At 47.6% G+C, this 11,367-nt stretch overlaps 1 protein-coding gene across 1 annotated transcript; it reads right to left on the bottom strand.

Moving 5' to 3' along the window:
• Positions 1-1,525: 1,525 nt before the first annotated feature.
• Positions 1,526-4,885, bottom strand: LOC135381781 (uncharacterized). Its single transcript, XM_064612565.1, has one exon. The coding sequence runs from the start codon at positions 4,883-4,885 to the stop codon at positions 1,526-1,528; it is 3,360 nt and encodes a 1,119-aa protein (XP_064468635.1).
• Between the last annotated feature and the right edge of the window lie 6,482 nt (positions 4,886-11,367).

The following is an 11,367-nucleotide window of genomic DNA, read 5'->3' as shown; positions in this document are numbered from 1 at the left end:
GACCGCAAGCCCAAGACTCCGGATCACTTGTACGATGACCTCTATAAACAGTCCCCCCACACACATACATTTTTCGCCAAACACTTCGGGGGAGCCAGACCACGGTCTGTTGCCCTATTTTTGGAGTGAGATGGCAGACGATCATGACAACTTCCCCCCATTTCAGAAAACGTTATGTTGAACGTTTACCATTACTTCCTTGATCGACTGACATCTGTCCTTCACTTATCGTAAGGCCCGATATGACTCACATGATCCCCCCAATGTGGTACAACTGTTGAACAAAAACATGATACAGTGAACATATGTTGCCTTGGGTATAAGTACAGGCCTCGTACAATGCTACAATGCAGAACAGTATCTTCACACACATCTTATAAGTGCTTACGGAGCCCATAAAAAAATCAGTCATCAAACACAAACATAGGATAACAATTCTGATTATGCCCGCATTCAGGTCGGATACAATGTAGTTGACATACAATGTCGTTCCTACAGATATATGATGCTCAGTTCCGAATCGCGTTCACAACAGTGTTATATTACCTCAACTCTACTGAGGTAGTCTGCGCCAACGTTCTCACTACCCCTGATATATTCAACTCGGAACTCGTACTCTTGAAGTAACAAACTCCACCTGAGTATGCGGCTGTTCAAGTGCTTTGATCGATTGATGTATCTGAGTGGTTCATGGTCTGATTGCACCGTGAACTGTGTCCCGTACAAATAGATATGAAATCTCTGTATCCCCCAAACGAGCGCGAGACCTTCACGCTCTATAGCTGAATACGCTGCCTCTCGGGGAAGAAGTTTTCGGCTGGCGTAGGCAACGGGGTGGTAGACACCTTCGTGTTCTTGAAGCAATATGGCTCCTAGGCTCACCTCCGAAGCGTCAGTTCTCAGAGTGTACGGCCGGCTGAAGTCCGGCAGCCGTAGAATAGGTGGCTCTGCCAACATTCGCTTTAGTTCCCGAAATGCTGTTTCATGCTCTGCGGTCCAGACCACCTGATTACTTTTCTGCTTCTTGGTCAGTTCCGTAAGCGGCGCCGTTATTGCGGCGTAGTTTGGGATGAATTCCCGATAATAGCCGGTGAGGCCGAGAATCGATCGCACTTGTGTTTTCGTTTTGGGCCGGGGAGCATCTCGGATCCTCTCAAGTGTTTCTGGCATCGCAGACAAGGTGCCCCAACCCAAATTATGCCCAAGAAAATTTATCTCTGCGAACCCGATTTGGCTCTTTGCTGGTCTCACTGTCAATCCCGCCGTAGCGACACGTGTCAGCACCTCTCTCAACAATTCCAAGTGCTCCTCCCATGTGTCTGTCGCCAGCAGAATATCATCGAAGTAGTGATGGACGCCGCTCATCCCGTGAAACAGCCTCTGCATCAGACGAGAAAACACTGCTGGGGCTGTTTTAATACCAAAGGGCATAAACTTGAATTGAAAGTGCCCTGCAGACGTTGAAAAAGCCGTCTTCTCTTTCGATGTTTCCGTCAATGGTATCTGCCAGTATCCCTTGACGCAGTCAAATTTCGAAAAATAACGTCTTTGCCCCACCCTTGCAAACACGATATCTGCTCGCGGGATGGGTTCTGAATCCGGCACGAGCACGTCGTTCAGGCGTCGATAATCGACGCACAGTCGGTTCGGTTCCCAACTGGATCGGTTCGGTTCCCAACTGGAGCATTTTATCTACCTCATAGTCAACTATCTCTCTGGTTGCAAATGGCAGCGGGTACTGCTTTATGTTCACTGGGAGGTTCGTAGTTGTCTTCAAATCACATTCTACAAATGAGGTCTTGCCCGGAATGTCAGTTAAGCAGAATGCGAACTCCCGTAAAATATCAACTGCCTGCCCTTTCTGTTCCGCGGATAAGTCTCCACAACACGTGACGTCTTTATAGCTTTCCTTTGTTTCCAGGCTGGGCACGAGTAGATCAGTCTCATCGCCCGGATCTTGTAACGTTGCCATCCCACAAACCCATGTAGCTGATGCTTCTTCTGCCGCCTCTTTCCGTTCCTCATACCGTTTTAGCATGTTGATGTGGAAAATCTTCCTCTTTGAACCTAGATCAACCTCATAGTCTAAGTCGCTCTTTTTGCTTGTGACTGGAAATGGGCCTTTCCAGTGCATGACAAGCTTGTTGTTACTTGTGGGCAGCAATATAAGAACCTTGTCATTCACCTCCAGCTTGCGCTCTTTCGCCCTGCGGTTGTAGTACCTTTCGTACTTTTCTCTCGATTGAGCCAATGCTTCGTGTGCCACCTTGCACGAATCTTCCAATCGATTCCGAAGATCCAGCACATACTCGTACGTTGTTTTAGTCTCAGCGTCCAAATCGGCGTTGGTCCAAATGTCTTTCAACAAGGAAAGGGGGCCCCGAACGTGCCTCCCGTATAAAAGCTCAAAGGGTGAAAAACCCAAGCTTGTCTGAGGTACTTCCCTGTAGGCAAAAAGCAACGCTGCTACGTAGCGATCCCAGTCTTTGGGCCTTTCTGCACACATGCGCCTAAGCATCTGCTTAAACGTTCCGTTGAACTTTTCCACGAGGCCATTTGCGATTGGGTGGTACGGGGTTGTAGTTAAATGTTTCACCGATAATAGGCGGTCGACTTCCCGCATCATCTCCGATGTGAAATTGGATCCCCTGTCGCTTAGAACTTCCCTGGGGACACCAACACGAGAGAACATCTCCACAAGGGCCTCGGCTACCCTCTCCGACTCTATGCTTGGCAATGCCACAGCGTCCGGGTATCTAGTGGCATAGTCTACCAAAGTGAGCAGATACCGATTCCCGCGATCAGAAGGGGGTGAGATTGGACCGACGATATCCACGGCGACTCTCTGGAATGGTGTGTCAATGATTGGGACACGACCCAAGGGGGCTTTCGTAACCTTTCCTTTCGGAGTCGTCTTCTGGCAAACGTCGCAGGACTTCACATATCGCTGTATGTCCTCCTGCATTCCCGGCCAGTAAAATTCTTGCGTGACACGATCAGTGGTTTTCTTTATTCCTTGGTGCCCTGACATCATACCATCATGCGCTGCGCGCATAGCGTCTTGCCTCCGCCCCGTAGGCAGCACGAGCTGCTCAAGACAGCGCCCCGATGGCAGTGTAAATCTCCGGAAAAGTAAATCATTTTTCATGAAGAACTCCTGACTCCCTTTCGACCGCTTGCACTGGATAACCTTGCCGCGTTTGTTGAAACACGCCTTTAGACTGGAATCCTCTGCCTGTTCCTTGGCGAGGTCTGTTCCGGTACTGTGAACGGATGCGGGGACCTTCAAAGCCTTAAGCTTGGACTCTTTCCTTGCCTGGGCCCTCGTTTGCATAGCGGCACTTTTATCCGGGTCGCAACTCGGCTTGCTGTGCTGCTCTTGGATTTCTTCGTCCTGGGGGCTAACTGGTGTTTGCACCGAAATCTCGCTCTCCGTTCGCCAGTCCGGGTTCGGATCAGCAACGTCTCGTACCCCGGCAATGTTTCCAAGGACCAAATCATAAAGGGGGTCATCCATACACTTGACCATCACTTCTCCCTCGTAATATGGCGTGCTTACTGTCACCCTGGCCTCGGGCAAGTATCTGATGGTGCGGTCTACCAGGTAGACAGCGCTTCGCTTTCCTGTAAAACTACCCTCCGGCACCAAGGATTTTCTAACCACTACGGTATTACTTCCCGTGTCCCGAAGAACCTTTACGTGCTGGCCCTCGACTTCTCCCGGTACAACTGGCAGTCCGTTCCCCTGAAACATTGTAGCCCTGGGTGACAACGCGTTCACCACCGGCACTTGAGTGCCATCCTTTAATTCCACGTAGGGAGCGTTTCCTGGCACCGCTTGTTCTTCCGTCACGAAGCAGGAGCTCTGGCTGCTTGCGGTCGGCTGGTTGGAACAGTCGTTAGCACGATGTCCATTCTTCCCGCATTTCCAGCAGGACGTGCTCCGTTGGTTTCTGGAGAAATTACTTCGGCAGTCAGCCGCACGATGTCCAATCTTATTGCATAAGAAACACTTTACGGGGGGTCTGGAGTTCCCCTTGCTACCCGTAGGGTTATCTGCATTGGCCCTGCCTTGGGTCTCAGGTCGCTTTGGATCTGACGTTACCTGTCTCCCCAGTCTCGTTTGACGTTGTGCTTGCTGGAAATGGTCGGCCAGCTCCAACATCTCAGCTGTCGTCTTTGACTTTCTCTCCTTCAGATGAAGCGCCAAATCCTGCCTACAGTCCTTCAAAAACTGTTCGGAGAGCATCAAGTCTCGCAGGTCGCCGTACTCCTTCTTAATGCTTGCCAGTTCTATCCATCGGTCAAAATAGTTTCCAAGACGCGAGTAATACTGCGATGCCGTTTCTCCGTCGGCCGGCTTGCTGTTCCGGAGCCTATCTCGAAAACCATCAGCGGTAAAACGGAATCGCTGCAACAAAGCCGTCTTGACCTTTTCGTACACCACCGAATCTGCTGGCGTTAGCCGACTAAATACGCTCAGTGCCTCACCGGTGAGACACATGCTTAGCGCAACGGCCCACTGATCCTCGGGCCATTTTTGTCCCGCTGCGATTCTTTCAAAGCGGAGAATGTACGCGTCAAGCTCGTCCTTCTTTTCATCAAAGGGCGCAAGCAGCTTGTTAGGACTCAGGTTCCACATTATTCCACTTTGACTGGTTGCATTACTCTCAGATACGACAGCGCTCCCATTTTGACCTTGCTCTTGAAGTCGGAGCTTCATCTCCAAAATCTTGACTTCCATGGCGGCTGCTTCCCTAGCTCGCTCTCTTTCGGTAGCCCTTGCTTCCCGTTCACGCTTTCTTTCTTCATCTACCCACGCCCGGAGCTCTTCTCCTTCCAGACCGAACTCTCTTCCCAAGACTGTGAGTTTTTCTATCTCCATGTTTTCTTGTTACTGGCCTTCTTCTTGGCCCTCAATCACGACACTTAACAACGCTTCTCTTCTCTCACACACTATACGACCTAGACGGCCTCCTGCTACCTCTACTGTAGCCCTTGCACCTCTTCCGGCGCAGCTCACGAATGACTCGCCGCACGAGTTCCGTATTCTCCCAACTCAACCCTGAGTTATTCGGGTGCCCTTCCGGTACACTATCGTCGCAGCTAGAACTCTCCCAGACCAAGTTGCGCGACACTGCTCGACACTGCTCAAACTCTATGCAACACAATGCTCGACAGTTCCAACTCGCACACAATCTCTCAGCAAAAGTCAACTTCGCTAGCTCCGCCTTCTACAATGACCAACGTCCTGTCGCGGACGCCAGATTTGTCACGAAAATGTGGTCGGGTTCGTCACCAACTCCGAGGGGACGGCCTATTAGGGACAGACCACTCCGCTCTTAGTTTAAGTTTCCCGGGCAGTGACGCCACATCGTGCAGGTAATTTGGACCTCGGCAAGAAGGAAATTGGGAGACTAGCAAAGAGTCGACATTTGCAACATTTTACTGAGAAATCCAACAAATGCTAGCAACGATATCAGTGCAACAGTACTGGTGTGGTACATATCTGTCGGACTCCTGCGAAGGCGGGTGCTGGGTGCGTCTAGTGGAATGCTCGACGATGATGGGTCACGACACTCTTGCGCTGGTGGTTTCTTTGATGTCTGGAAAGTCCACAACCGCACACGGCTCCCTTGCGATGTTCTCACTCAGTCCATCGCATCGCAGAGTTCTCACACACAAAGTCCGGAGTCGGCACCACGGCCTCAGCCGTCCTCGCTTCGCGGCCACACCTTGCCAACTGCCCTCTTAATCCCACTACGCTCCCAGAGGTTTTTTTCTTTTCTTTCTCACTCTTCGTTTTTGACACTTGTTTTATGTGTGGCGCCTTAGCGTCTACAGGCCTCTTATTATGTTCCTCGGGGGAGGAAGACACAGTGCGCGAAGATACGTTTCCCGTTACACACCTCGGGAAGATATACGATACACACAGACACAACGTGCTTTTCCCTTAAACAATCCCACGGTCGGCCGAAGTCAGTCTGAGTTAATGGTTCCAACGACCGCAAGCCCAAGACTCCGGATCACTTGTACGATGACCTCTATAAACAGTCCCCCCACACACATACATTTTTCGCCAAACACTTCGGGGGAGCCAGACCACGGTCTGTTGCCCTATTTTTGGAGTGAGATGGCAGACGATCATGACAGGAACCCGCACATTGTTTTAGCCCGTACAGCCTGTATGTGTACATCTCGCGTTTTTTTTATTGTACACACCATCATATAAGGCCAATAAAATTTCTTTACATGTAACTGGTTTGTTGAATGCCGGTATTCAATAGCAAGCAATGGAAGAGCGTCGCTAAAGTTGGAAGTAAGAACAATAAGATAAAATCTGCAATAAAATAAACATTATACCGTCCTTGTTTTCCGAATATTCACCAGCTGAATGAGTGAAAGTGCGAGTAGTCAGATAACAATGCCGAATTTCTGAAGAAAAAGACTATAAATTATGGAACAGCTTCGTTTGCAGCGGACACAGACAACTTTTCCTTAAGAACGAAGATGAAGCAAATAGCAGCCGCGCTCGGCATGTATCATGATACCTGATAACAGCGCGACGATGTCTTTCTGGAAATGATAAAGATTAGTGAAATTACGGGGGGTAACCCTGAATGCTGTATCAAAATAGGACGGACGGTATACACTGTCTGCGTAGCATAAAAGGTAGTGGATACTTCCGAGCGATCTGCCTCCCTGTCTGGTGGCACATGCTGCTCGGGCGGGAGGGGGGGGGGGGACGTTCTGGACCGAATTCATAGGCAACTGACATTTGTCTTAAAGTGTACGAGGAAAGCCCGGCTTCAGACAGCACAGCTTCCTCCGAGATTCGAACCCGGGTCACCTCCCAGTCTCGGCATGCCATGTCAGCATAAAAGGGCACCTCACATTCTAACGCATAGTGACCCTAGCACCAGGTGGGCCGCCGCAGATTTACCAGCGTTCACGGAGTGGCCTGGACTTGACCCCCTTTGGGATTGCTGGTTCTGCTGAAGCTATCTTCCAAAATTTGGGCGGATTTGTTAGGAAGACATCTGCTCCTGAGCACTAAAGTTCTGAATGTTCTCCCCCCTCTCTCTTTTTTTATCAGTCATGATGTACTTTGCGAACTTGGCTGCTCTGTGGTGGCGTCCATGGAAACAAAGTACAGGTCACTGCTCAGCATGGAGCGAACACTAAGAACTGTTGCGCTGAGAATGCGCCCTCGTTTTGAGAGACGCTCACCTCAGCCAGTAGGAAGAGTCTATTCTGCTGGAACTGTTGTTGTTTTCCCCTTTCGTACGGGTACCAAAGGGGAATACAGAACAAGGTATCTACACTGTGTCACTGCTCTCCCCCTTTCCCGGCATTTCGCCATGCAATAATCTTAAAGACTATATGAAGACCAATACACACAAATGATCCTGAAATTCTGTTTCACAGTTGATATATAATCAGAATGAGTCAGCTGGACTACAAAGCATACCATGCTTTCTAGTCCAGCTGATTCATTCTGATTATATACCAACTGTGAAATAGAAAGCTTGTTGCATTGCGAAATGCCGGGAAAGGGAGAGAGCAGTGACATAGTGTATAAACCCTGTTCTGAAATCGTAAGCAAAAACCATTGCTTCTACGACGAAGGTAAAAAAGAGACAGTGTTTCTACAGGATCTGACTTTCTGTCTAAACAGGATCTCACCTTCTACTACCTTTTGTACGATGTTCGCGACAAATACATAGTACACCCCGACTTTTGCTTGTCAAACGACGCGATTACATGTTATGAAGTAATTAAGGAGATGTTCTTCAGCTTGCATAATTTGATGTCAAGAACTGGCTGAGGTCTCTGACTGATTTTCCAAATACTCTGCATCTATTAGTACATGACGCTGTTTTTGGAAATGGCGTCTTAAACGAAACTTCAGGGGCAGGATTTGTGTGACTTGCGGAGCGTGTGTCGCGATGGTCAGTCTGTCGCACCCAAAACTTTATACATTGTGCACCAGTGTATCATTGCATTATACCACAAGCGCATCATGTTGGGTTGTACAACAATGGTGTGTAAAACATCTTGCGACCAAAATTTTAGCAGCCTTCCAACATGTCTGAAAACTGAGATATTTTATTACCAAACAGGGGCTGGGCATATACAGACAAACAGCAAGCAGCAAACGTATCGAAGTCACTTCCATATACATTAATTTATACATAACGTATCTGTGTGATGTACCCAAGGATACTGGAATGGAATGCCTTTGTGCTACCTCACAAAACATGTGAGAGCTTCGCACAGAATTGTACATAACAAAAATACTCTACTCAAGTTACTTTACGTTAAGTGCTTTTGGGAGTAACTTGGTATCTTACAAATACTTTTAAAAGGCAGTATTTGGTATCTTGACTTGAATACTTTTTTAGTATCTTCAACAAGCTTGCAGCAGTGAAAGTCCACTCCATTCCTCCCTTTTATTTATTTATTTTTCTTTGAGTTATATATGGCTAGGCGAACACCCTCTCGAAGAAAGTATGTAACAACAAGGTCACTAATTACCTAAAAATCATTAATTAACCTCTTTAATTAGGGGATTTCGCGCAGAAGCGATGTAGCAGAACCAGAGGTATTCCTTATTGCCCGAAGAAAATTATCTCCCGATTATCCCAAGAAGGAATCGAAAGGCACTGAGACAGTGCCTTCATCACAACATTCCAAAACGCGAACACCTCCGCTCGTCGTAATCATATCTCTGCAGCGTGACGTATCAGCACGCCCACATTTTTTTCTCTCTCCCCCTGTATCTGCCAGATTGCTTCAATTTCGGCCATCGCGGGAACTCCCTGGCGCTCCCAGGTGCTCTTTGCGCATGCGGTCACGTGGCCTTGAGGGCGCAAAAAGCGGCAGCGGGCCGAGCCCTTTGTAGCCGCCTATCGGCAGGTCCGTCGTCACGACCCGGTTTCAGTCGCCGTTCAGCACACCATTCATTCTAGCTCACCATAGTTCAATGCAGCAAACTTCTTCTTTCCTTTCTGGCCAAACCAGCTATATTGATTTGCGACGTCATCAGTCATTAGGTAGGACAGCATGTTTCTGGTTGCTTGTCTCACTGTTCCTCCTCCAAGCGTAGAGAGCTCCCGAGCCTGTTGTGGTACAATAAAAGTTTAGCTCCCATGATTTGAAAGTGACGTTACATTCATGAGTATGTAGAAGCTTAATATCATGTACAGTAATGCATTCAAAAGGCATGCACTGTATTTCATTTTGTTTTAGTGAAATTTCTGGAGAACAAAAGGACTCAGATCACACACAATGAGAAAGAATACAAGCAGAAAATAAATTGAAAATTGCATTAAGACAGCCCTGCTTACAAGTCGTGCTTTTTGTGGTCTCTGAAGCGTAGCACAGAACTCTTCAAGACCTTCAGGAGTAGAAAACGGACCATCAATTAGGGCAGCGGCAGCAGCACCAGGGTTGACGCCGGTATCAACGTTAAGGTGGCGATCAAGAATTGCTTGAAGAACATCTGTGTGTAGCTGCTGTGTTAGCCTGACGAGGTTGAGAGTCTCAGAATCTGTCGCTGAAATTCTAAAACAAAGGTTGTACAGATCAGGCGAAACCACTCTTAAACTCTGATGAAATGAAATGTTACTATAGTCAGTGACAACGTAAGTCATACACTTCACCCCTCCCCCACACAAGAATTGCTCTGCACGCGCGAATGTAGTGTGGCGCGGCCAAGTGGGGAGAGGGAGAGCCGGCACTACATCGCGAAGCGGGGGCATCGTGATAAGGCTGGCAGCCAATCGCAGGAGCCTTCCACGGAGGGCGGTTCCAATTCTACTATGCCCAGATAAGTAGACTCACCTGGAATAACAGCACTCAAAACAAAATTACTCACCAGCATCCGGAATTGCCCTCTTTGAAGGTTGACCCAGATTACTGAGACCATCCAGACCGTCTAGAAAAGAGGTACATGGCTTTCCAAGATTGGTGACGTTCACGTGATGATACAGAGGAATGGGAGCGCAAAGGCTTGAAATGTTCATACTCTGCTCCTAAGCTTATACAGGGTGTTTCACCTAAGGTGATCAAAAATTCTAACTGGCGACGTACTAGCCGGAGGATTGTGGGAAGTACCTTCTGAAAACTTTTACCACACTTTAGGAAGACTTTGGACAATTTTTAATTGAGGGAAATTTATTTTTTCAATTTAACTTTGAAAATTGGCAAGCGAACCTCACTTTTTTTACAGAAATATGAGGTCCTCCACGGATAACCACGGACCCAACAAAAACTATGCACAGTATCGCAACAGAAATAGTCGAAAAAAAATTGTGAAAATTACGCTTTAGCCCCGCCTGCAGATTTTCGCAAAAACGCGCGCGCGACAAGTGCGTCTAGAGGGAGAAGTGTCCCCGCCGTCATTTGTTTTTCCTTCCTTGTGATAAGACGGTTATTTTGTTTTCTTTGTGATAAGTCAGTAGCCACCAGCATCAAGGTCAAAGCGGGGGAACGAAAGTTAAGACAAGAGGCGGGGGCACTTCCTCGTCTCCACGCATCTACAGCGCGCTCTTCTTTGCGAAAATCAAGCAGGCGGGGCTAAAGCGTAATTTTCACTAGTTTTTTCGACTATTTCCATTGCAATACTGTGCATAGTTTTTGTTGGGTCTGTGGTTATCCGGGGAGGACTTCATATTTCTATAAAAAAAAGTGAGGTTCGCTTGGCAGTTTTCAGAGTTCAATTGAACAAAATAAATTCCCCTCAATTAAAAATTGACCAAAGTCTTGGCAAAAGTAAAAGGCAAAAAGTAAAAGGCACGGTGGCAAAAGTTTCTAGAAGGTAATTGCCGAAAGTCACACAATCCTCCGGCGAGTACGTCGCCAGTTATAATTTTTTATCACCTTAGGTTAAACACCCTGTATGTACAAGCTTTGTTATAGTATTCTATCAGGTGTCCCGGAAACAGTCTCCACTTTTTGTTATAAGTGTAGTGTGCTAATAGTACACTTGTGGTTCTGGGAAAATTTTTGCTGGGCAAACTAAAAACAGAATATATGGCACATGCTCCTAACAGCTCATAAGTGTGAGTACCAGACATATGAGAAGCCCGTGTGCAGCCTTTGAGCACCAGATACACGAGGATACTTGAATGTTGATTCTATCTTCAAATCAAATAGACATATCAGAAAATTCTTATTTTTCGTATAATTGATTGCAATGAACAGATCTCCGTTGCCTCGCGACGTAAACCCCCAATTATTATTCTTGCAATTAACAGCAAGGCTACTCTGTAAGCAGGCTTTCGCCACAAGCTCTCTGAACTACATGAAGCTCACTTCAAGGCATTATGGGTGCTGCTGGATACAATACTTGACTTATTGCAC

The sequence above is a fragment of the Ornithodoros turicata genome, chromosome 1 (assembly GCF_037126465.1).
Source record: "Ornithodoros turicata isolate Travis chromosome 1, ASM3712646v1, whole genome shotgun sequence".
Lineage (NCBI taxonomy): Eukaryota > Metazoa > Arthropoda > Arachnida > Ixodida > Argasidae > Ornithodoros > Ornithodoros turicata.
This window is presented reverse-complemented; position numbering and strand designations above follow the sequence as displayed.